The following is a 24,025-nucleotide window of genomic DNA, read 5'->3' as shown; positions in this document are numbered from 1 at the left end:
ATTGGTATATCTACTGACTTGCTGTTTCCGTATTGACTGCAACTAACTTCGTGCAAAAGGTAAACCTTTTCATTGGCTTCGTGCAAAGGGGGTGCAGGGCTCACAGTTAGGCTCGCAGGGTTGGCTGCTGAGTAAGAATGTATCATCAAAGTATTTACGCCTGACGAGTCTATCTGAGTCGATAAGTCTGCTATTGGGATCGTGGGTGACACTGATGTGAGGAGAACAGCTCAATGGCTTCGACTTTATGTGGGCCTGATTCTGATTCTGAATTTCACAGAGATCTCGGATCAGTGATGAAGACGGTACTACATGCCACAAAGCTGTACGATGCGTTATTCTTACGAACTGGTACAGGCTCAATCAAGAGCATTGAAGTCTTTTGAAGTCTTGATTAACATGAATCTCAAGAACTGTCTCTTCGATATCAACCCAAAACAAGCCAGATAGGTATCATACTAGTCCCACCTAGAAAACGCCAAAATTCCCAAAGGGAGAGAGAAACCAGTGTGCAAAACAAAGGCGATGGTCAATGAAAACAAAATATCCCAGTGCGCCAAGCAAGCCAGCAAGATGGTGCGGAGCACCCTTTCCTGCACACCAAGTTATCAAGGTCCTTCACCATAACGCCCGTGTATCCCAAAATGACGAAAGGGTATAAAAGTTGAGATTAGCAACTATAGGATAAATCGTTTGATGTAATATCTCAAGGAGCAGGCCGATTTCTGGGCCGTCGAGCACTCGAAAGCCCGGGTGGGGGGACGTTCTCCCGGCCTTCCATCATTCCAGCCATCCTCTTGGTCAACATGTTTTTCGGCAGTTTGCTGTCAGTAGTGGTCGGGTTGGAGCAGCGCCTCTTGGCTGGAGGCTCATCTGAGTCTTCGCTTTCCGGGACAGTGTCGACTTGCAAAGATTTGCCGGCTACGGAAATATTCGATTGCCGCACCGAAGCCCTGTCGCCAGGGCTAGACGCGAGCTGTTTTGCGGCGACGTTTGCATCGACTTCCCTAAGACCTGTGTTGGAAGTGATCCTGGCTGTAGGTGTCTGATTCCCTACCTCGTCTTCGGTATCGTTGTAAACAAAGCCTTTGGTGGGAGAGGTTCCCGGAAGGTCTTCGCCATTGAACGGGAGTAGCGTGAGCTCCCTTGACGTCCGAATCCCGGATATCAGAGTATTATGCGCCTCTGTCCGAGGAAGATCTGTAGGATACTCGTAATGGCGTTTCTGTGGGGTAGCGCCGGTAGCAATATACTCTTGCAGTGGACGACTATGAACATTATTGCGCAGCTCTGTGAGAGGCTTGCGAACCTCTTCTAACAAAGGAGAGGTCGCCTCCTGCAAACCGTGCTGCTGCTGAGCGGCGTCCTCCTGCAGCTGACCAATTCGCGTACCAACCCCTTCCAATTGTTCATGAACGAAAGAATAGGATTCACGGACGCTAGACGCCATGTTGTCCAAGCTGGAGATATGGGCATCGCGATATTGGCCATTCTGACACCGTGCTTTAGCCACGAAATCGTCTAAAGCTTCCATCTGTTTATCCATATTGCTCATCTGGGCATCGACAATTCGTACTGTTTCCTCATGCACGGATTCGGTCGTCTTTTGAATAGAGGCGTTGCGTTGGTCAAATAACTCCCAATCGTTCTGCATCTTAGCCCGAAGCTCATCTCTAGAAGCGGCAACGTCCTTGGCAAATTGCTCGGACTTGAAAACCCATTCATCTGTCTGGCGATCATGTTGAGTCGTTGCTTGCTCCAGTGACTCGCCCGAAGACGAGATATCTGCTCGTACATTGTCCAATCTCCCTTTTAAGCGACTAACTTGTCTTTGCCGGGATTCCTCCATCAAAGACTTGAATTGCGAAAGTAAAAGATCTCGCTCCGATTCAGCGGTGGCGTGCTCTTCCTCAAGGGCATGCGCCAGATTAGAAGAAGCTCTACGGTTCGCTTCGACGGTCTGGAGGTTAGCTTCTTGGACTTCCAGTCGCAACCTATTAATTTCCATCTTCTGCTCATTGAGATGCCGCACCATCTCCTCGAACAAGGACTTAAAGTCCTTACCAAGAGTGCTGTAGGACGAATGAAGCTGCTCATGAAACTCTGTGAATTCGCCAATAACTTCCTTGGATATCCGAGCGGCGGCAGCGGAAAGACCGTTCAATCCCTCTCCAACTTTGCGCTTAACCTCTTCACGCAAGTCTTTGATCTCCTCAAGGACCTCATTCATCTGATCGTGGGCGCCGCACGTTTGTGTCTTCGTGTCATGCTCAGCCCTGTCAAAAATAGCACCAAAGCTCGACAACGCTGACTGGTTTGATTGGACGTGACTCAATTCGCTAGAGACGTAATCGTTGATCTTTGAAGCCATAGATTCCAGGAGCTGTGAATGTTGCAATTGGAAAGCCTCCACCTTTCTGTCGACTTCCTCGGTCACAGATGACACTTCTTTGGCTGACGTTTGCCATGTTTTTATGTTAGATGAGTCTAGATCTGCCTTTCGGTCGAGTTTCGCGTGCAAACCATCCACATCTCCAACAGTTCTATCCAACGTCGACAAAAGCCCCGTACCAATGTCGTAAAGCTGGCTTTCGGTATCTTGGTGTGCTTTCCTCAACATTTCCTCTTCTTCTAGAAGTGACCTGGTATTCTTGAGAACAATCTCGGTCTTTTCAAGGACATCATTTGTATCGTTTAGAGCTGCCCGTGTATCCTCGTTGTCCTTCTTCAGGTTATTGAAATTACTCGTAAGCGTAAACAGCTCCTGAACCTTGTTTCGCAGGTTGGATTCCATTGATTCGATCTTGGCTCGTTGTTCTTCATTAACGATTCTCCGCGATTCATTCTCCATGGTCATTTGTTCGTACGCGTCGACAGTCATATATACACCGTTTCGGTGTCTTGTGGCAATGAGTTCTCCTTTGAGCTTCTCGATCTCAAAAGCGAACTCTTGAAGAAGTTTATGTTTCGATGTGAAGTTAATCTGCGGCTTGTTGCGAATGTTCTTGGCCCTAAAGGCATAATCTAGCGTTGAAATTGTTTCTTCCATGTTGCTCCGAGACGGCGAAACCGTCGCGATAATGCATGTTTTCGTGCGCCCACCAAGGGAGTCTTGCAAAAGACGTGTAAGTTTCGATTCTCTGGTAGAAATTAGTAAATATCAAATTGTTGTACTTTATATTCTTACCGATATGGGATATGAGGACTCTTATCGACCAAAGCGTTGATTACTCGGCCCAAAGTCAGGAGACTTTTATTGATCAGACCGGCTTCTGTGGCACGCTTGTTCTCGGCTCCACTGCGCTGGATATTTTCGCTACCGGCCAAGTCAACCAAATTCAGCTTCCCAGAGCTGACATACTCTTCGCCTGCATCCGTTGTGCGCTTCGTATGTACTGTAATAGTGAAGATTGTGTGACTGCGAGAACTCAGGTCATTGCACTTGGTCGCAGCAACTTGCCGCTTATGGCTACCATGTTGAAGTAGCTTGATGCCGGAAGAGGCGGAGTCAATGTACGTTTCTTCAATACCTTGGACAAGTGTACTCTGTCCTTTCTTCGACTCGTTCTCGAAAATCTTCAGCTTTTGGGTTTCTTCTGCTGAGAGCAGATCGCGAAGTTCTTCATTGTATAGCTCAATGAAGGAGCATTTGACGGTGCTTTCCGTCTCTTCGAGTTTGTGGAACAGCGAATACAGAACACGTGGGATAATGCCGGCATTGTCGGAAAGGATGCCCAGAGTATCGGTCATATCGCCTGACATAGTGTATGTTTTCCCGGTCCCAGTTTGTCCGTAGGCAAAGATAGTACAGTTGTATCCAGCGAGCATCTCATTGACAATCGGCAGGACAACATCCTCGTACACTGCGAGCTGGTCGGCGGCGGCGGAAAAGACCTTGTCGAAAGTATATGTCTTGTTTGAAACGGCATTTGGTCCCATGGATAGTTCCACAGTATTACCCCTAACACCTTCGGTCTTCACGACGACACCACTATTCTCTTTGATTTCCCGATCATTGCGCCCGCGGCAGCGCACCACAACGTGAATGCTGGTGTCTTCATTTATTCCACGTTCAAGATCTCGTTCCTTCCTTTTGGCTGTTACGCTAGCCGGTTCAGCCGGTGATTTCATTGCGCGCGATCCACCGGAGGCAGGGATTTTGGAGGAAATTGCTGGAGAGCCGGCCCTCTCGGTTGCTGAAGATCCTAACCGCCTGGTGGGTTGGCGTGTGGCTGTTGTCCTCCTTGTAGGGAGGCCAGAGGCAAGCCTTTGGGGGCCAGCCATTGTGAACAAGTCTCACTGACAAACTCACTACCACAATAACTTAAAGGGGATATATGTGTAGATCCAATGTGTGCGACTAAATGTGATGTCGCGCCACTTTGATATGTCCAGGAGAAGTCGGGAAGGCCCAGAAAGGAAAATGTAAACAAACCAACAACATTGATGCACGTGCCCGTTAGTGGTCTGTGCTCAGGAGTCATGCCGGCATTTCACATGATCTATGCGTTCATCGACATCCTTCGAATTGATATCTATTCTCTATCTCTTCCTGAGCATTTGTTAATTCATACTTATTCTATATCCACTCCTAGTGTCATTTTACTTGTTTGATCCCAGAATTTCATACCCAAGGATACCTACAATCAGCGACGTTCAGCCAGTAGTCTACATCCGCCACCTCATGATGAGAACGGATTGCAAATCACAATGAGTTCCTCGGCCAAATCGTCGACGCAAGCCCAGATCCTTCCAGGAAAGGGGTTGGGATCTATAAGCATGTGGCCATACTCTCTTCCAACTTCTGGATGTAACTAACCTTTGTCTATCAGCACTTGGCGCTTCGCTTCATAATGTACTCAGTCGTGTCAAGGCTCATCCCCAGACCTACCCCGCAATAGACATTGCCTACTCCTCTACAGACCCGATTCGAGAGCCGGTGACCCTACAACTATCCTCAAATGGTCTCCGACTGCGTTTCGACGGTCCCGACCAAAGATTACGTCTGATCGAAGTGCTCGACTTCACCAAGATCCCCCTAGTGTATAAAAATCAGGAAGTTTTAAAGGGAGGCAAACCGCAGGAACGGGCTGTCTCGCACCAGGGCCCTAGTTTTGGACATATCTACCACCGACTATTTGGTCTTTCCTATCCCGGCGAATACAGGCCTCCGACTAATCAGTCACCATATGGCACATATGTATTGTCATACCCCGGGGTTGCCTTTTCATTTCCCCTCCAACACTCGGCTTGGTCAGACCAGTGTGATTTCGTAGCGTTGCTTTCTTCCTCGGCAGCCTTGCCGGCCACTTCTATGGCTATATTTCAGGGCGACTCTTGGCCCGAAGCTCAGGGGAGGTTGTTTACTCAAGAGCAAAAGTATCCTCGGAATCCAGCCGTGGCGGGCAAGAACAGAGAATCCGTCTCGGATGAAATTGAAGAGTTCAACATCCTAGGCGCAGGTAAACTTGAGGTCATTCGGAGATCGTCCCCTACCAGCTACATCACGCTGTCAGAAACCAGTCCGCAAGATCTTGTGGCAGAGTTCGGGCCGCCCGACGCCATTTATCGTAAACATGATAGGAGGATAACGATCCACCGTGCTGCTGGCGGGGGTGGTGAAGACCATATTCACATGAGCCCGCCTCCTGGTAGAGGAATTGACGTGACTGATACCGACCAGTCGTCGAATAACAGTGGCACTGAGGATTCAGACGAAGAGCTTTACCAACCCCATAACTTGGACCCGTCATCGCTACCCACAGAATGTTTCCTTAATTACTTCCATCATGGGTTCGATGCGTTCGTATCGTATCCCACCACCCCAGGTCCTGCGTTTCCAGGATCCGACCTTCAGGACCCATCCCCTCCGTCTCCTTCCACTAAGTTGGTAGTCACGAAGATTATTCTGCATGGAAACGTGCCAGGATCATATCCGTTCAATCGCCATCGGCGCAGTCGTTGGAAGATAAAGTTGGACTCGTCGGGGGATGCAGTCTCTTCGGAAACCCGCTACGACGAGATCTCTGAGCGGCTCAGGGAGGTCTGGAGGGGTTCTTACGCGAACCCTGCCGAAGAGCGTGCCTTACAGAGGCCCATGGTACTAAATCGAGGATGGGGTGATAGTCCCGAGAGTAGCGTGGAATTCCTTGGTGGATGGGAAGAGAGTACAGGTAAAGGCCAGAGGCCTGGACAGGATAGTCACGATGGAGGTTTAGGGAACACGGAGCTTTTTGGCTTTCCTGGTCTGCTGTTTGAGGTCATGAAGAATAGTGCAGTTAGCTGCTTGACAGTATATTAATTGTTACATGGGTCAGCACACGGAGTTTGGGAAACTGTATTGGTAATAGTTAGTTCGGGTATACTGAGTTGATACTTTTTAGAATGGTCAAAGATCTAGATGCCTTCATGAGAAAGATTTCTCCGGTTTGCTGTCCTTGTTTATTACAGATCTGTCCGGTATTATTGCAATATTCGGGGTATTATTGGATAACGTCCGTAAAGTCAGTAACGTAAATTACATACTTTTCCCCGGGCCGTAGTGAGTTCCGCTCTCTCTCCAACATTCCCTCTCTCCCACATAACTGACCAGCTCAGAGGCTGACATGCTTCAGCGGTAGTATGCCGGAATTGTCGCGGTCGCTTACTCGGTCCTGGTCGTCGACGCTCAAACTCCCTAAGTCGACGTTCCCTGCACGCGTGACCCCGGCCGATCAAGCAAAATACCTGCGGCGATGCACTGACGAGCTTTACGCCTGGCAACGCCGTGAAAGACCGGCCGATAAGCCCTTTGTCTTACACGATGGCCCGCCGTATGCTAACGGCGAGCTTCATGTCGGGCATGCTCTGAACAAAATTCTAAAGGATCTCATATGTCGAGTACAATTGGGACTGGGAAAACGAGTGCGCTATGTCCCAGGGTGGGATTGCCATGGATTACCGATTGAGCTGAAGGCACTTGAGGCCCAGAAGGGGCTAAAAGATGCGGGAGGGTCTGTCAGCGCGGCAGTAATACGGAAGGAAGCACGGGCATTGGCAAGACGGACAGTCAAGGAACAGATGAAGGGATTTCGCAGCTTCGCGGTCATGGGCGATTGGGAAAATCATTGGAAGACTATGGATAAGGAATTTGAGAAGAGACAGCTAGGGGTATTTCGCGAAATGGTCGATAAGGGCTTGATCTACCGAAGGTTTAAGCCCGTCTACTGGTCTCCCTCCACCGGCACAGCACTCGCAGAAGCGGAACTGGAATACAAAGACGATCATGTTTCTACTGCGGCTTTAGTCAAGTTTCCCTTGCTTTCGATTCCCTCGCACTTGGCGCAGAACCCGTTGCTACAGGTGAAAGATCTTACTGCTGTTATTTGGACTACTACTCCCTGGACGCTCCCCGCCAACGCCGCAATTGCTGTTCATCCAGATCTGGAGTACACGATTGTTCAGTCTGACACCCATGGACATCTTCTCGTCGCGCAATCCCGGTTACAATATCTTGAAAGCATCCTCAAGGAAGACTTATCTGTGATCATTCCGTCGGTCCTTGGCTCAGAGCTGGCAGAGCGGACCACGTATCGGCCTCTGTTCAAGGGGGCCGATGCAGAGCCACAGCCTGTAATTGCCGCTGACTTCGTCACCGCCGACTCTGGGTCAGGTCTTGTTCATTGTGCCCCAGGCCACGGTATGGAAGACTACGAAGCTTGCCTCTCCCGCGGAATTACTGCATTCGCCCCAGTAGATGACCATGGCCGATTCACCGACAAGGCTATGCCCAGTGACCCTGCAAGATTGAGTGGTAAGAGCGTCTTGGATGAAGGTAATGCGGCTGTTATCGAGTACATCGAATCGCAAGGTCACCTTCTTTCCAAGCATCGGTATGAGCATAAATATCCCTATGACTGGCGGTCCAAGCGCCCCATCATTATCAGGGCTACTGAACAATGGTTCGCCGATGTGGCCGACATTCGTGAGAGTGCAGTCAAGGCTTTGGAGGATATCCGTTTTGTTCCAGCTTCCGGAAGACAACGACTGGAGAACTTCGTCAAAAATCGAAGCGAATGGTGCATCTCACGTCAGCGTGCTTGGGGCGTGCCTATCCCTGCTCTCTATCATCGGGTCTCGGGTGAAGCTTTGCTTACGAAGGATTCTGTTTCGCATATTATGTCCGTTATTGACGAGCGTGGAGTTGATGCCTGGTGGACGGATGATGCAAATGATCCGGCCTGGATTCCAGCGTCCCTCCAAGAGGCGTCTGGGCCCGGATATAGACGTGGAACAGACACTATGGATGTATGGTTCGACAGCGGTACTAGCTGGGCTGAGATTGATGAACAGTATCGTGATGGCTACCCAGCTGATGTCTACTCAGAAGGCACTGACCAACATCGCGGCTGGTTTCAGTCGGGCCTCCTCACATTTACAGCCCACCAGCTCGCTGCAGGACAGACAGCTACTCGCGCACCCTTCCGAAACCTTATCACCCATGGGTTCACACTGGATGAGGAAGGGCGCAAAATGAGCAAGTCTATTGGTAATGTGTTGCTTCCTCAAACGATTATGGACGGAACTCTTCTACCTCCTCTCAAGCCAAGGAAGGGGAAGAAAAAGCAGCCAGAGAATCAGGGACCCGTCTATGATGCCCTCGGTCCTGACGCGCTTCGTATGTGGGTCGCGAGCAGCGATTACACCCGCGACGTGATAATTGGGAAGCAGGTCCTTCAAACTGTCAATACAAGCTTGCACAAGTACAGAGTGACCTTCAAGCTCCTGCTTGGTGCTCTTTCAGACTTTCGCTTAGACAATCAGGTTCCCTATACTCAATTACAACAAGCCGATCGGATAGCCCTCAAGCATTTGTCCGAAATGATCCTTTCTTGTCAGAAGGCCTGCGAGAACTTTGAATTCTATAAGGCTGTGAATGCTCTGAACCGCTGGGCTAATCTCGAATTTTCTGCCTTCTACATGGAAGCCATTAAGGATCGACTGTATACTTACGGAGAGAACAGCGCCAGCAGACGCGCTGCGCAGACAACCCTGTTCCATATTTACCGCCATCTTCAGGAAGCATTGGCTCCCATTACTCCTATGCTCGTCGAGGAGACCTGGGAGCACACCCCTGAAGCCATCAAGTCGCAGTGCGAGCATCCTCTGAAGCGTGTTGTCTCTGTTCCTGACTCGGAATGGCAAGACAACTCTCTTGAGACAGACTACCAGGACCTCGTAGCTGTCCACTCGGTTATTAAGAACGCTCAGGAAACGGCCCGGGGCAGGAAGGAAATGGGTTCATCTCTTCAGTCCTTTGTCCACATGGTTCTTCCTCAGGGTGTCAGCAACTCCGTGTTCCAGCGATCTTTGACTGAGCTTCCCGATATCTTTGTTGTCTCGTCCGTCACACTTGGAACCCCCGGTGAGCCGATTCCAGCCACCATTGCAGATGCAGAATGGCAATACAGCGAGGACTATGAGCTTCCCAGCGGACAAAAGGGAACCGTATATGTTTATACCCCACAGGCTGATAAATGCCCGCGGTGCTGGCGCTATGTTGTCCCAGAACCACAGGCTGAAGAGTCTGTTTGTGATCGCTGTGAGGACGTTGTCAGTGAGCTTGATGCGTCTGCTGCGGCTAAGGCAGCCGAGTCGTCGTAGACCTGAGCGCCCAGGTCATCTTTCTAATTTTGTATATTAACAATGTAGTATATCCCAGAAGGAGATAATATCATCTAGACCATACTCCCAGGGGTAGTTTGGTGTCGCGTTTTTGTGTAAAATGAATCGTGATGATATATATTTATCGTGGCACCAGCGAAACACCAGCAGACAGGCACATGATCGACGATCATAGCTGTCATGATTTTCCCCAGTTTACATGCAACAAATAAGCTCTAAATCCGCATTTGGCATCTCCGTGGGGTTGTCTCAGGGGATAAAGCCCCGCCAGCTTGCAATGATAAGCGAGACTATGTCTTCTTTGACTCTTTGACGCCCAGATTTTCGTACACTCTTCGTCACCCACGAGGCAAAATTGATTGATCGGACACGATCTTCCGCTGAGTAAGCCTCTGGATTTACTAAGCACTCAAAGCAGCCAATAGATTGTCGTAGTCTAGCCGGAACTGGGCCCTTCCGAAGTTCCCGAGTCGTGCGGCTCCAACGGCGACCGTTAGGCTGCTGAAGGACGAACACAGCCTCAGGGTTATATAGTATGTACTTGCAGGGGTTTACGGATGGCTACAGATGTTTCTCCGGATGAGTCTAATCAACTGCCAGGAGGTTCCAGATCACCCCTGTAAAATTGTTGTCCACGCCAAGTCAGCCTTACGGTCTGACACAACCGAGGCTTTGCCGGAAAAGTGTTCCTCTCCGAGTTTGACAGTCGCTCAGGATACTGTTGTAAAGGAGAAAAAAAAAATTAAAAAATTAAAAAATAAAATAAAATGCACGAGGGGCATCAATGATGCAATTGAAGTTTAGATAAAAAGGCTCATTGATCGGCAAACCAGATCCCCCGTGGTGGCGTCTGTTGTAAATGGCCGTTTATCGCGTTCATTCTCCTACGTGGATGGCGCTAGTGAATCACTATTTATACCAATTGCGTCGATTTTGATAGGAGCACGTCACGATTCAAAAAGGGAAAAGGCTAAAAAGAAGGAAAGGGGGGGATATGAAAAGTGCTGACGCAACCGAATCTACACTGTAGAAGCCGTTACGGAGCATACGGAGGTTCCGATGGATCCCCTTCGTTTTTGAACGTGGTCGTGAACTCTCGGGACTGCCAGAGCAACGGAGGTGCACAGTCGCCGCTCTCCGAGTGGGTCCCCTTTGAGGATTCACAGTCGTGATTCATCAATTTCATCGGCCAAGCCACATCAACAAGATTTCTTTCAGCCCGGGTACTCGGGATCTGCCATTTCCGAGTCCAATGAATGCGGTCGATCGAACTAGTGAATCCGGAGCCCTCGACTACCGCACACTTTTGCATAGTTGAGTCCCTAATGCTAATCTTGGGTTCAATTTTTATCCTTATCCCCGCTGACTAACAGATTTCCGACAAGACTATTGGCGAGGATCATTATAGCGCCTTTGGTCGAGCCGGATCGAGAGGGTATGATGGAGCTCCAGTGCCACAGGGGAAAAAGAGCCCCCCTTAGGCACCGAACTTTCGGATCTAGATCTCCCTCCAGGCTCCTTCTCTTGATCTTCCTACTCGGGTATGGAGGTTTTTGCTCCCGAGTACTACCCTTTTGTGGGGAGCCTTAAAAAACTATGAAACCGTAAATATGAATATAAAGAGTAGTCCGTCGTCGTTGCCACTTTAGGGTCTGTGTGTCACAATCCTTCGACAGTGCAGAATTATTTATATCAACGTCGAGATTAAAACTAATAAGAACAATAGCGACTCTAGTGTAACTGAAGAGCGCGTACAACATTTCAAGGTTTACCTCGAGGCCTTCGAAGTCTTCTGCGTGCCCGGCAAGGATTCCTACGCCATGGCTTCGCACAAGAAGAGCGAGGACCCCTTGTTCGATAAGGACCGACAGGACCAGGAATGTGACAGCAGTGATTCGACAATAGCATCAGATCATGCCTCGGAATCTCGGTCCCCCATGGGGTTAATCGACGAGGAGGGAATCGAAACCCTCAATCGCATCGCCTCCCAAAGCTCACGTCGTCGGTCCAGTGTCTATCCCCCCAATGTCCCCACGAGAACATCTACTTTGGCTACAATTTCCGAAAATGACCCAGCCGTTGATCCTCAAGGGCCTTCGTTTGATCTAAACAAATGGCTGAAGATGGTTCTTCGCGAGTCCGAAAGACAAGGCAGGGAAAGCCACCGGACAGGTATCGTCTTCAAGAATTTCACGGTATCTGGAACTGGAGCAGCGCTGCAGCTCCAGGACACAGTATCATCCATGCTATCCGCACCTTTTCGCATCGGCGAGATGATGAAGAATCGGCGATCGCCTCCAAAGCGGATTCTGAATGAGTTTAATGGCTTGCTGAAGAGCGGCGAATTGCTTCTCGTCTTAGGTCGTCCAGGATCCGGATGTAGTACTTTCCTCAAGTCTCTATGTGGCGAGCTCCACGGTCTGTCAATGAGCAAAGAGAGCGTTATCCATTATGATGGTACAGTTTCCCCGATGCTTTGCGGATCTTAGCGTATGTTGCTAACCAATGTGTGACAGGCATTCCTCAGCAACGAATGATCAAGGAGTTCAAGGGCGAAGTGGTATACAACCAAGAGGTAAGAGTGTCTTGTGCATTGTATGTTTAAACAAAGGCTAACCCGAATGAACACTGCAGGTGGACAAACACTTTCCTCATTTAACCGTCGGCCAGACCCTTGAATTTGCCGCGTTGGCGAGAACCCCAGCTCAACGAATCCGTGGCATGTCCCGCGAAGAGTTCGCTAAGCATATCACCCAGGTAGTCATGGCTGTTTTTGGTCTGAGCCACACCTACAATACCAAGGTCGGAAATGACTTCGTCCGCGGAGTATCGGGTGGTGAACGGAAACGTGTCAGTATCGCGGAGATGGCTTTGGCTCACGCCCCCTTAGCTGCATGGGATAACTCCACCCGAGGCCTGGATTCCGCAACGGCGTTGAAGTTTGTGGAGGCACTACGGCTATTTGCCGATCTCACTGGATCTGCACACGCGGTAGCGATCTACCAGGCTAGTCAGAGTATCTACGACATTTTCGACAAAGTGGTTGTCCTTTATGAAGGACGTCAGATTTACTATGGCCCTGGGAAGGCTGCCAAGTCTTACTTCGAACGACAAGGATGGGAATGCCCTCAGCGACAGACCACGGGTGACTTCCTAACTTCGGTGACCAATCCCAGTGAACGTAAAGCACGTCCGGGCATGGAGAACCAGGTTCCACGCACTGCTGAAGACTTTGAAGCATATTGGCGCAAATCTCCGGAATACCAGAAGCTCATGGCCGGGATTTCCCAGTACGAGCAGCAACACCCACTGGAAGAAGATGGTGCCGCTATCGCAACATTTCAGCAGAAGAAGCGCGAGATTCAGGCCAAACATACCCGCCCACAGTCACCATACTTGCTTAGTGTGCCCATGCAGATCAAGCTCAATACGAAGCGAGCATATCAACGTGTGTGGAACGATATCTCTTCTACTGTGTCAACTATTATTAGTCAAATCATCATGGCTCTGATTATCGGATCTGTGTTCTATGGTACCCCGGATGCAACTGCAGGCTTCACTGCCAAAGGCGCCACCTTGTTCTTCGCGGTCTTGCTCAACGCTCTTATTGCAATGTCGGAAATCAACAGTCTCTACTCGCAACGTCCAATTGTGGAAAAACATAACTCTTATGCCTTCTATCACCCAGCCACCGAGGCCATTGCCGGCGTGGTCAGTGATATACCGGTCAAGTTTGTCATTGCAGTCGTGTTTAACCTTATCCTCTACTTCATGGCGGGACTTCGTAGAGAAGCGGGTCAATTCTTCCTCTATCTGCTGGTCACATTCATCGTAATGTTCGTGATGAGTGCAGTCTTCCGTACGATGGCGGCTATTACCCAAACAGTCTCGCAAGCAATGGGGCTGGCAGGTATATTGATCTTGGCTCTGGTTGTCTACACGGGATTTGTGCTGCCTGTTCCTTCCATGCATCCTTGGTTCGAATGGATTCATTATCTCAGTAAGTGGATGGGAGTCCCAAACCTTCTGTGTGCCTCACTAACCTCGAATCAGACCCTATTTATTACGCATTCGAGATGCTAATTGCCAACGAATTCCACGGACGTGATTTTATATGCTCACAATTTATCCCGGCCTACCCTAGCCTGAGTGGTAACTCGTTTGTCTGTTCGTCTCCTGGCGCCAAAGCTGGACAGCGTGCTATCAGCGGTGATGATTATATGCAGGTGAACTACCAGTATAGCTACGGGCACGTGTGGCGCAACTTCGGCATCTTGATTGCCTTCCTTGTCGCGTTCATGGTGATTTACTTCATTGCCACTGAGTTGAATTCGTCTACCAGCAGCACTGCCGAAGTTTTGGTCTTCCGTCGTGGACATGAGCCGGCATATTTGCGCACCGACTCAAAGAAACCTGATGCTGAGAGTGCAGTGGAGCTCAGTGCAATGAAGCCAACCACGGAGTCAGGTGAAGGGGATCTGTCCATCATACCGCCACAGAAGGATATTTTTACTTGGAGAGACGTTTGTTATGATATCGAGATCAAGGGTGAACCCCGACGGCTATTGGATCATGTTTCTGGATGGGTCAAGCCAGGCACGCTTACTGCTCTCATGGGTGTCAGTGGTGCAGGTAAAACCACGTTGCTGGATGTATTGGCGCATCGAACTTCTATGGGTGTTATTACAGGTGATATGTTTGTGAATGGCCGAGGCCTAGACCAAAGCTTCCAGAGAAGCACCGGCTATGTTCAGCAGCAGGATCTCCATCTTGAAACTGCTACGGTCCGCGAGTCGCTCCGATTCAGCGCACTCCTTCGTCAACCACCTAATGTCTCTACTCAAGAAAAGTATGACTATGTGGAGGACGTGATCCGCATGTTGAAGATGGAAGATTTCGCCGAAGCAGTCGTCGGTGTGCCCGGCCAAGGTTTGAACGTTGAACAACGCAAATTGTTGACGATCGGCGTGGAACTGGCTGCAAAGCCTAAACTATTGCTCTTCTTGGACGAACCCACTAGGTAAATACTCCTTCACTTGCAACCATTAGCTATTTTACTGACTTGGTTATAGCGGTCTTGATTCCCAGAGTTCCTGGGCTATTTGCGCGTTTCTCCGGAGGCTTGCCGACAGCGGACAAGCGGTTCTCTGTACCATTCATCAGCCTAGTGCAATTCTCTTCCAGCAGTTCGATCAGCTCCTATTCCTTGCACGTGGTGGAAAGACAGTCTACTTTGGTCCAATTGGACAGAACTCTAATACCCTCATTAACTACTTCGAATCCAATGGGGCCCGCAAATGTGCTGATGACGAAAACCCGGCTGAGTGGATGCTGGAGATTGTGAACAATGGCAAGAACTCCCAGGGTGAGAACTGGTTTGACGTCTGGAAACAAAGCAGCGAGAGTCAAAACGTACAGACCGAGATCGATCGGATCCACAGAGAACAGCAATCCAAGACACAGGCCAGTGACGACAACGAAGCTTGGAGCAAGTCAGAATTTGCCATGCCATTCTGGTTCCAGTTATACCAGGTTACCTATCGTGTGTTCCAGCAGTATTGGCGTATGCCAGAATACATCGCATCGAAATGGGTGCTAGGAATTGTTTCCGGTCTCTTCATTGGTTTCTCGTTCTTCCAAGCGAAGTCTTCCCTCCAGGGAATGCAGACTATCATCTACTCGTTGTTCATGCTGTGCACCATCTTCTCTTCTCTGGTTCAACAGGTATGTCAAGTGGCAAGAGCTTCCGTGTTTGTATAAGCTGAAACTAACCCTTACAGGTCATGCCATTATTTGTGACCCAACGATCATTGTATGAAGTCCGCGAAAGACCTAGCAAAACATACTCATGGAAAGCCTTCTTGATCGCCAACATCATCGTCGAAGTCCCGTACCAAATCATGATGGGCATCTTAACATACGCCTCTTACTATTACGCAGTGGTCGGTGTCCAGGACTCCGAAAGACAGGGCCTCGTCCTCCTGTTATGTATTCAATTCTTCATCTATGCCAGCACTTTCGCTCACATGGCCATTGCCGCCATGCCCGACACCGAAACAGCTAGTGCTGTGGTTGTTCTCCTATTCGCCATGTCCCTCACATTCTGCGGTGTCATGCAAACCCCAACCGCGCTGCCGGGATTCTGGATCTTCATGTACCGTGTTTCCCCCTTCACCTACTGGGTCTCCGCCATGGCCTCCACCCAGCTCCACGATCGCGTAGTCAAGTGCTCTCCATCAGAGATGTCCATCTTCGATCCTCCATCGGGGCAGACCTGCGGCGAATACATGTCTTCATTCATGAGCATGGCCGGCGGACAGTTGTCGAACCCGAACGCCACATCGAACTGCAACTACTGCTCGGTCTCTGTAGCAGACGATTTCCTGTCGAGCGTCAACATCTACTGGAGTGAGCGCTGGCGCAACTTCGGCCTCATGTGGGTGTATATCGTGTTCAATATCTTCCTAGCGACTATGCTCTACTACACGTTCCGCGTTAAGAAGTGGAACCTCAGCGGCTTGTAGGAACGATTCGCTAAGAAGAAGTGAGCTAAAACATTTTACAATATACAGCATATATTTTCTTTTCTTTTTAAGTACATACCTCGCAGGCTCTTGTTTCTGCCTTGCTTCTTGATTCTTGGTTGATACCCTGTCTCCAGGAGGATATTGTCAACCGTACTTTGCTCTATATTTCTTATCCTCGTGTGATACACCATTATAGAATTTTGCTTGCACTGTGTGATCTATTAGATTATGTCTTTGCTGGATTGGTTCAGTCCAATCCTTCACCCTTTTTTTTTTTTTTTATTTTACAACTTTAATAATATTTCGCCTTGACCCCTGGAGGAAAGCAAAAGAAAAACAAAAGAAAATCCTTCAAGGCTATCTAGCGTATCATAGAAATACAACTTCGATTCATCTATTAGTCCTGTTCGTTAATGTTGAGTGTAACAATATCTTATACTAACTATGATCATTAGACCTTCAGTGCAGCACAAAGGCCCTAGCACCTTCTGTCCGGATCCAGGACACTTGTCTCTTTGGATCAACGAACAATGAAGCCAGGGACCTTATCAAGATCCTTTGTAGCCAAAGAACCCAATTGCGCAGTTATTGAGTGACTCCTGACAATCAGCCTGACGCTGGTCATATGTGGAGAGACACCCAACCCTACTACGTAGCCTCCGTTCCGAGAATATGGGGAGAATATCCCGATATAGCTGCTAGATACTAATACCCGGGTACAAGTGACAAGTTTGACACGATGTGGTTAAATCCCTGGGCAATAGGATACAATTTGAAGAGGAGCAGCAACACCGAGACAGAACATCATGGCTCTCATCTCTGTGTTTGAACTGCACAGCTTGTCCGTCACTCTCTTCGATCCGAATGCCAGTCCTCCGCAGTAAGTCTTCTTCAACCTGATTCTTGCGCCAGCAGAATATCCTCTTCTCCCCAACACTGCCACATATAACCCTGCTGCCTCTTCTTCCGCAAGACAGTCGTCTCACTTCCCATACGTCTACAAACAATCCAACACAAAAGAATGGACACCCACCCCTCTCACTGGCACGCAACGCTCCTAGGCTACGCCTTCTGGCGCGACGCAGAAGCCTACAACAAACCCATCCACGACTCTATTGAAGCCGGTACTCTTGTGCCCTCTCTACATCCCCAGAAAAAACGGTATACTAACCTCCCACAGAAGGGAAAAAACCTCTCCATAAACGCTTCCCCTTCACCCTCGGCCAAGAGCAACCAAACACCCAACTACAGACACCGACACCGACAACACCAGACAACCCCATGCCCGACCCAAACGACACGGAAGTGCACCACCGCCGCCGCTTCAGTATGAGCGACACCCTCCTCCTCAACCCTTTCCACAGCACTCACCTAAGTCGACGACGCGCACGCTCAACCATCCGCTCCGACGCCTCAGACCAAACCACATCCTCACAGGAACCAATCCAAGCCAGACCACGCTCGAGCTCTCGGTCCCGATCTATCCTCCATCTCCCACTAACTCTCCTCCGCGGGCTAAGCAACACCCGAAAACGACCCGACCTACTCCCAAACGACCAGGCCACCCCCGCAAATCCCATCCTCGAGTTCCGAGGCGGCGACACCTGGGATCTTCTCGCGAGGGATAGGAAGAGTCTAGGACTAGACTTGTTCTGGCCCATTGATTTCTCAACTCCAGACTCTGATCAACATCCCACCGAAGCCACCCCAATCAATACAGAACAACAACTCCAAGAACCAAGCCAAGTACCTAAAGAAAAAGACCCCGATGACGATGAACATGAACACGAACGAGAAATCTTCCCTTTAATATCCCTAACTCCCCTCCTGCACTTCCGCCATCTGCGCACCCTAAAATTAACCGGCATGATGACTTCCTACCAGAAATACATCTGGCAAGCAGCTTGGCTAAACCCGCACCTGGAAGAACTGGAGCTCGGCATGGCCCTCGCCCCACGTCTACGACGGAATTATGTGACAAAATGGCCCTGTATCCGTGGCGGATGGACACTTAGCAAGGAGAGACTCGGCGAACCGGTTTATTAGTATGTTCATTTGTCTATTCCATATATATCCCACATATACCCTTACCCCAGGACCACAGACATTGGAATGATCTACAACCCTATAATCCGAAGACCCAGGTCCTAACGGAAAACCCAAGTGGAACAGGAACAGGTACCCTCCACCCAACCCTCGGGCTGGGCGAATACCTCGACAAAATAGTCATCGAAAAAGCCAAAGTAGCCGGCATGGGTATGGGGAGAACACGCACCCGGCTATCGATCCGCACGCTAATGTTGAGTGGGTTCGTGGTCGATGCAGATCCGTTCCTGCAGTGGTTTGATTGCGGGCGATTGAAGTGTGTGCGGTTTGGGGATGGGTGTGTGGATGCTGGGTTTTGGTTGGGAGATGATATGGCGGGTGTTACTGTTGTTTGGCCGGGGGAGAGTGGAGGGGAGGTTGGGAAGGGGGTCGTTGGGAGGGTAGTTGAGAGGGGGGAGATTCGGATGATTAGGGTTCTTTGAAGATCCTCTTGGTTTGATTTTGTTTTAGTATGATGTGGATAGTGAAGGGTGTGGATATGTTGGTGGCGAGGTAGGGTTGTGGATCTGGGGTATGGGGAATATGGGAATATGGAACTTGTGGGACAGTTTAAACTGTTCTACTCTGTACTGAAATCTAATGTGGACACTAGATCTTTTGATCTGAAGAGCTTCTAGGTAAAATGAATACCAGAATACCCGTTCATTTATTAATATTATTATAGCCTATTCCATCACATTCACACGAAGATCAGCCGCGCCAACTCAGTAGAAACAGAAACCAGACCCAGATTCTGTACAATAAATCAACCCGAAATAACAGCATCGTAACGAGTGTCGTCAACTAATCCACTTTTCCATCATTCGTTCATTCTCATGTAGTGCAACATCAGTATGACGTCATATCGCTTCCGTCCTCCAGCCATTCTCACGAAACACGATCTCCCCCAGTTCAAGCGCGAATCGGATTGTCCTTGTACCAGGAGGCATGAAGTTATCGCTTTACGCGCCCTCCTCTTCTGTGATGCGAATGGCACCCTCGTTGCCGTATCCATGGGACCAGAAACCGTCAACCGAGAGGGTACTGTTTCGTTAGCTTTGGTGAAAAAAAATTAGAGTAGTACTCAATAGACTTACATTCCGGGTGCCGCATCATGTGCGAAAATCAGCCAGTAGCCGATAATACCCTGTAGGAAGATATCATGGATAGCGAAAATGATGGTCTCGGCGTCGATGTTGATTTTGAGGGCTAGAGCGCCGGCTGCGATGGCGCTATATAGATCATCAGCATGCTTCATATATCCCCGCAGCAGGAAGAAGGTGAATGAGAGAGACAACATACACAGGGAACAAAGCCTTAATCACAAGCGACACACCCGAAACAGTACCGAAGAACCTCTTCGTTTGGGCGTCCTTGTTCACCGCCGAGCGGCCCCCGTTCACACCAATGTGATACACAGTCGTGAGGTAGCCGATGGCGCTGATGGTGAACCAGACCCATCTGCGGGGGGTGTGGCCGGCATAGGTGCCCAAGAGGCCGGTGCCAAGCATCACCCAGTCGGCGACGATGGCGACGAGGAGATGGGCACCGGGAAGACCGGACAGGAGAGCAAGGTTGATGAGGGCCAGGGGGTTTGTCAGGAACCAATTGAGGTACCGCAGCCAGAGGACCTGACGATAGACATCGTGATGCGTGTTGGGGACGTGCTTATTGTGGATTGTCAAGATGTCATGTTTGTAGGTTATGCCTTCGCCAGTTGCGAGGGCGAGGTAAGTGATGAAGGAGATTGTCGTGGAGATGGCGATTAGGTTGTGGATGACTCGCTTGGTCTGTACTTCTTAGTTTGATATCAAGTGCATGTACTTAGCTGGGCTTACCAGGGGTGCTCGGGAGGCGAGGATGTAGAAGACGATAGCGGATATGGCCATGAGCACGACGACCACCCTATGATTGTAAGATTAGTTTCTAGACGAGTAGAAACCAAGAGGGGGGATGTGTACCATAGCGTCCGTTGGCTGGTCTTGGACAATTCTTGGAAAATAGCATCATGGCCAGGGAGGACGGTGGGCACAGGAGCAACCGACGTCGGGGTAGTCGTGGGCACGGGCAGCGGCTTCGTCTTGAAGGTATCGAAGAAGTCGATCATCTCGGCGGGTGGATCGATCATCTTGAAGTATATTCAAGGTTTAGTATCCGATAAGCTTAGTTAAAGTGACAGCACCCGCAATGTTGGGACTAAAATCAAGATCTTGACGGGTGAAAAGAGATAAGTGTCAATAGATATGAAAGCTGGACTCAAGGGTTATAAAGAAGAACTAAATATAAGAATGAAAGGGAAAAAGAAAATACTTACGAGAGACGTTCGTCATGCTGACCTCGATTCTGTCGTCATCGACGTGCGGCATCCAAAGCAGCCAATCGCGGACTGGAAAAGTCACGTCGGACAAAGGATGCAACCGTTTGATTTGTTTGCCACGACTGCAACCGTCCTTGTTTCCTTCTACTACTAAGTACGGTCAGCATGTCGGTCGATCTGGCATTCTGGATCATGTTCCCATGCCTTGGCAGAGACAGAGCCACTCGGCCAGGGGGTCTATGCAGCGAGGTTATTTATAGCGGATTGTGATCTGATCCAGGTTGTCGGTTGGCGTAAACTTGATTTCGACGCCTATATAGGAATGCGGAATGCAGAAGAAATAGGATCGGCACCTCTCTTTCTCTGGATGATCATTTGATCGATCAACGTCGGTCCAAACCTCAATCCTAGATCCCTTTTGTTTCAAACATTACTACTCTAGACGGGATATCAGCGATCCCACGTCTACACCGGACATCCTCTTCTCTGTCTTGTTACCATTCCACATATCCAACCTACAGAATCCGCCCCTTCACCTGCTGGATCTTCTTCACATTGACATCCTTCCACATCATCACCGATGCCAGCGTCACCGTATACAGGCACGTCGCCGCAATCAACATCAACCGCTGTGTCTCCGAATATGACCGGTTAATCGCATCACGCGCTGCACTACCAATAGGATACGACGCCTGAACCGTCATATCACCATAAATATTCGCCAGATTAGACTGCGCGTCCGCGGGAAGATACTCGGCCAGTTTATGGGGAAAGATACCCGTCCACAGCGCAGTGGCGATGGTAGTGCCCACCGCACTGCCGATATTAATGAACATGCTTTCCATCGCCAGCACGGCGGGAATATGTTGCTGCGATGACACGGCCATGACCGTCATCTGCTCGCAGATCACCAAGGTGCCGCCGCCGAACGCGATGAAGATCTGGCACATGACGATATACCCGATGTGGACGCCCGGTTCACGGAATTTGATCATCAATCCCACGCCGAGGATGGTGATAGGAACCCCGAAGTAGAGCGCTTGCCATTTGAGGCGGCCGTTATAGCGGATCAGGATGCCCATGAGTACGGCCCAGAAGCAGGAGCCTACGCTGTAGATATTGGTGATATAGGTCGCTTGGCTGACGCTTTGATTGAAGACAACAACTAGCATCGAGTAGAAGTACGTGTCCCAGAGATACCAGGCTAGGTAAATACTGGCGGCCATGGTGTAGGTGAAGAAGACGGTTCGGTTGAGCAACAGCGACCAGGGGATGAATGTGACAGGAGCGATGTATCTCTCGTAGACGGGAAAAGCGATGAGGAGAAGGCCGCCGATGACAATGAAGCAGATGATCAGCGGAGATCTCCACTCATCTGGCTGCTTGGAGTACAGATTGAAAGCCAACAGGAACAAGGCAAGTCCAGTAGTCAGGAGGAGCAGACCGATAACATCGAACTCCTTGCCGTAGTGAGCGATCGATTGTATTACAGTGCGCTGGCTGTGACGTTCAGGAACCAGACCGGCCTTCTGCGCTTTGCGCTGATTATAGTAAAACAGGAAGAATAGAGGCGTCAGCATCACGGGCGTTACAATAGCCCAGATACCGAAACCCCATCGCCATCCCATGGATTTTAAGATATCTTCCGTCGCCGGGCCGTATGCCCAAACCGTGGCAATGTACGGAGAACCGACGAAGCCGAGCCAGAACGCCCGGTTTTTCAGCGCCGACGTATCGGCGATGAAGATGGTCAAGGTGAAATCCACACCAGCGGATCCCACCGAGTAGAACACTTGAGCCGCACAATACGTCTGAACATTATTACACCCAGCCATCATGATGAGTCCAACGGTCATGCAGGCGATCATTAAGGCAAACCCCTGAGGACGACCCCAAATATCAATCAGCTTAGCATAAGGAAGTTTGAATAGGCCGCCAATAAGAGTAGAAAGAATGGTGGTAGTGCCAGTTAACGAGTGTTCCTTGAAGGAGCTGGTAACATATGGAGTCAATGTACCGATGATACCGAACGCGAAGTTCTTAATAAAGTAGATAACCCAGATCCTAATGACAATGTCATCGTCAGCTTTGAATGTTGGCGAATCACCGAATGCAGCTCCGTGATACTTACATCACGTAGGCCAGAATCAAATGCTGTTTGGACCAGACTTGAGTCATGGCCTGTGCGCTCTGCACACCATGCTGGAACTCCGGATTAACCAGATCACTCTTGCCATCATCCGCTTGGTCAACGGTGGAGGTAGCCGTTTCCTTGGATGCAGACTGTGGAGTAACGTTGGCTTCATCATCATCATCAGGGTGCCGCTTCTCGTCCACCGGTATCTCATCCGGCTTAATGGGCAGTCTGAACTTCATGGTAGACTTCTCCCTAAGATTTGACAGGGAAAAAAAGCTGTCAGGCGGAGCGAAAGGAATGGAATAAAACTCTGCGCAAGAATTCAGCCGTCAAAGGGGGAATGATCTACTGCTAAATAGCAAATTCCCCCGAGAGAATGCCGCCCGAAGCCCATATCGAAGGCCACCATCCTGTCGGGAATTTCCGTCCAACATCGTTTGACTAGAGCGCTAAGCAGCAAATTCCCGATCTAGTTCTCGGTCTAGTCTTTAGCATTGCTGAGGATACACCACTCGTAAGGAGCAATGGTATCGTGAAGCAGGATTCCTGCCAGAGGGTCTGCCAAGCAAGGCTGTAATTGGCAGGTTCTGAAGTGCCGCATTTCCTCGCAACCCTCGCTTGCATTAAAAGCGTATAAACGGAGAATTTAGGGACTGCGGACAATTTTGGCTGGTTGGGCTAAATGAATGGGATCCATACAAGTGGGCCATGGGGGACAAAATCAATCCTTATCTGATGATCTGATAAATTGAACCCACGGTGGTAGCTCGCCAGTGCGCCAATCAGAGAGCGCCCGGGCAGCTCCAGTCGTTGTTAGAAAAACACAGACACGAACAGAATTTTCGTTAGTGTCCAACTTGAATGTATGAGACGATTCACTCTTGACTACTTTGTAATAGTCAATCTGAAAGGGACCGCTCAGATGGAGTGAACAAAATTGGACACGATAAAGTGCGACATCGGGACCGAACAGACAAGAGACACCATAAGATTCTGTCGTGGGTAATGAAATCGCTGTCCGCGCTAGACTTGCCCTTAACTATTCTACCATCATAAGCCCCAGTATCATATAGTAGTAAGTTGTGAGATTGAAGTTTGGCAAGGCTATGTCGGTGACATTCCCGTTTCGGGTCTGGCTTGAACGACCCATACAATACCAACCAACACCAATTTTTTATTTATTATTTTTTTTTTTTACCAAGTGCAGGGCAGAAATATAATCTAAGCTACAATACGCGTTCTCCTATAGGTTTCAACCATCGCATCGCGTCTCATGATGCCTGGAGGTGCTTCTGT

At 49.5% G+C, this 24,025-nt stretch overlaps 6 protein-coding genes across 6 annotated transcripts; 3 read left to right on the top strand and 3 right to left on the bottom strand.

Moving 5' to 3' along the window:
- Positions 1-41: 41 nt before the first annotated feature.
- Positions 42-4,385, bottom strand: BDV38DRAFT_189738 (putative kinesin family protein (BimC)). Its single transcript, XM_032052244.1, has 2 exons — positions 3,188-4,385; positions 42-3,140 (listed from the first exon to the last, which is right to left on the bottom strand). The coding sequence occupies exons 1-2, from the start codon at positions 4,282-4,284 to the stop codon at positions 707-709; spliced, it is 3,531 nt and encodes a 1,176-aa protein (XP_031917644.1). The 5' UTR covers positions 4,285-4,385; the 3' UTR covers positions 42-706.
- Positions 4,386-4,710: 325 nt separating this feature from the next.
- On the top strand, positions 4,711-9,642 carry BDV38DRAFT_268377 (tRNA synthetases class I-domain-containing protein; the record flags this gene model as incomplete). The annotated part of the gene is made up of 4 exons (XM_032056759.1): positions 4,711-4,777; positions 4,833-6,292; positions 6,598-7,731; positions 7,762-9,642. The coding sequence occupies 4 exons, from the start codon at positions 4,711-4,713 to the stop codon at positions 9,640-9,642; spliced, it is 4,542 nt and encodes a 1,513-aa protein (XP_031917643.1).
- Positions 9,643-11,483: 1,841 nt separating this feature from the next.
- On the top strand, positions 11,484-16,187 carry BDV38DRAFT_278932 (ABC-2 type transporter-domain-containing protein; the record flags this gene model as incomplete). Its single annotated transcript, XM_032058864.1, has 6 exons — positions 11,484-12,120; positions 12,180-12,238; positions 12,298-13,663; positions 13,717-14,683; positions 14,736-15,387; positions 15,444-16,187. 6 exons carry the CDS (start codon positions 11,484-11,486, stop codon positions 16,185-16,187), a joined length of 4,425 nt encoding a protein of 1,474 aa, XP_031917642.1.
- A 1,251-nt stretch (positions 16,188-17,438) lies between these two features.
- Positions 17,439-18,772, top strand: BDV38DRAFT_237131 (uncharacterized protein). Its single transcript, XM_032053545.1, has one exon. The coding sequence runs from the start codon at positions 17,472-17,474 to the stop codon at positions 18,234-18,236; it is 765 nt and encodes a 254-aa protein (XP_031917641.1). The 5' UTR covers positions 17,439-17,471; the 3' UTR covers positions 18,237-18,772.
- Positions 18,773-18,796: 24 nt separating this feature from the next.
- On the bottom strand, positions 18,797-20,787 carry BDV38DRAFT_189623 (opsin family protein). Its single transcript, XM_032052241.1, has 6 exons — positions 20,590-20,787; positions 20,237-20,525; positions 20,114-20,180; positions 19,578-20,065; positions 19,373-19,507; positions 18,797-19,319 (listed from the first exon to the last, which is right to left on the bottom strand). The coding sequence occupies exons 2-6, from the start codon at positions 20,401-20,403 to the stop codon at positions 19,238-19,240; spliced, it is 939 nt and encodes a 312-aa protein (XP_031917640.1). The 5' UTR covers positions 20,404-20,525; positions 20,590-20,787; the 3' UTR covers positions 18,797-19,237.
- On the bottom strand, positions 20,788-23,069 carry BDV38DRAFT_189622 (major facilitator superfamily domain-containing protein). Its single transcript, XM_032052240.1, has 2 exons — positions 22,724-23,069; positions 20,788-22,656 (listed from the first exon to the last, which is right to left on the bottom strand). Exons 1-2 carry the CDS (start codon positions 22,966-22,968, stop codon positions 21,108-21,110), a joined length of 1,794 nt encoding a protein of 597 aa, XP_031917639.1. The 5' UTR covers positions 22,969-23,069; the 3' UTR covers positions 20,788-21,107.
- Between the last annotated feature and the right edge of the window lie 956 nt (positions 23,070-24,025).

This window comes from Aspergillus pseudotamarii (genome assembly GCF_009193445.1).
Source record: "Aspergillus pseudotamarii strain CBS 117625 unplaced genomic scaffold BDV38scaffold_7, whole genome shotgun sequence".
Lineage (NCBI taxonomy): Eukaryota > Fungi > Ascomycota > Eurotiomycetes > Eurotiales > Aspergillaceae > Aspergillus > Aspergillus pseudotamarii.
This window is presented reverse-complemented; position numbering and strand designations above follow the sequence as displayed.

Coding starts and splice junctions, on each gene's coding strand:
- BDV38DRAFT_189738 (XM_032052244.1), bottom strand. CDS start 4,284: ATGGCTGGCCCCCAAAGGCTTGCCTCTGGCCTCCCTACAAGGAGGACA. Junction 3,141..3,187: donor AGTCCTCATATCCCATATCG/GTAAGAATATAA, acceptor AATTTCTACCAG/AGAATCGAAACTTACACGTC.
- BDV38DRAFT_237131 (XM_032053545.1), top strand. CDS start 17,472: ATGCCCGACCCAAACGACACGGAAGTGCACCACCGCCGCCGCTTCAGT.
- BDV38DRAFT_189623 (XM_032052241.1), bottom strand. CDS start 20,403: ATGATCGATCCACCCGCCGAGATGATCGACTTCTTCGATACCTTCAAG. Junction 19,508..19,577: donor ATTAAGGCTTTGTTCCCTGT/GTATGTTGTCTC, acceptor TGATCTATATAG/CGCCATCGCAGCCGGCGCTC. Junction 19,320..19,372: donor CATGATGCGGCACCCGGAAT/GTAAGTCTATTG, acceptor CTAACGAAACAG/TACCCTCTCGGTTGACGGTT.
- BDV38DRAFT_189622 (XM_032052240.1), bottom strand. CDS start 22,968: ATGAAGTTCAGACTGCCCATTAAGCCGGATGAGATACCGGTGGACGAG. Junction 22,657..22,723: donor TTGATTCTGGCCTACGTGAT/GTAAGTATCACG, acceptor CATTGTCATTAG/GATCTGGGTTATCTACTTTA.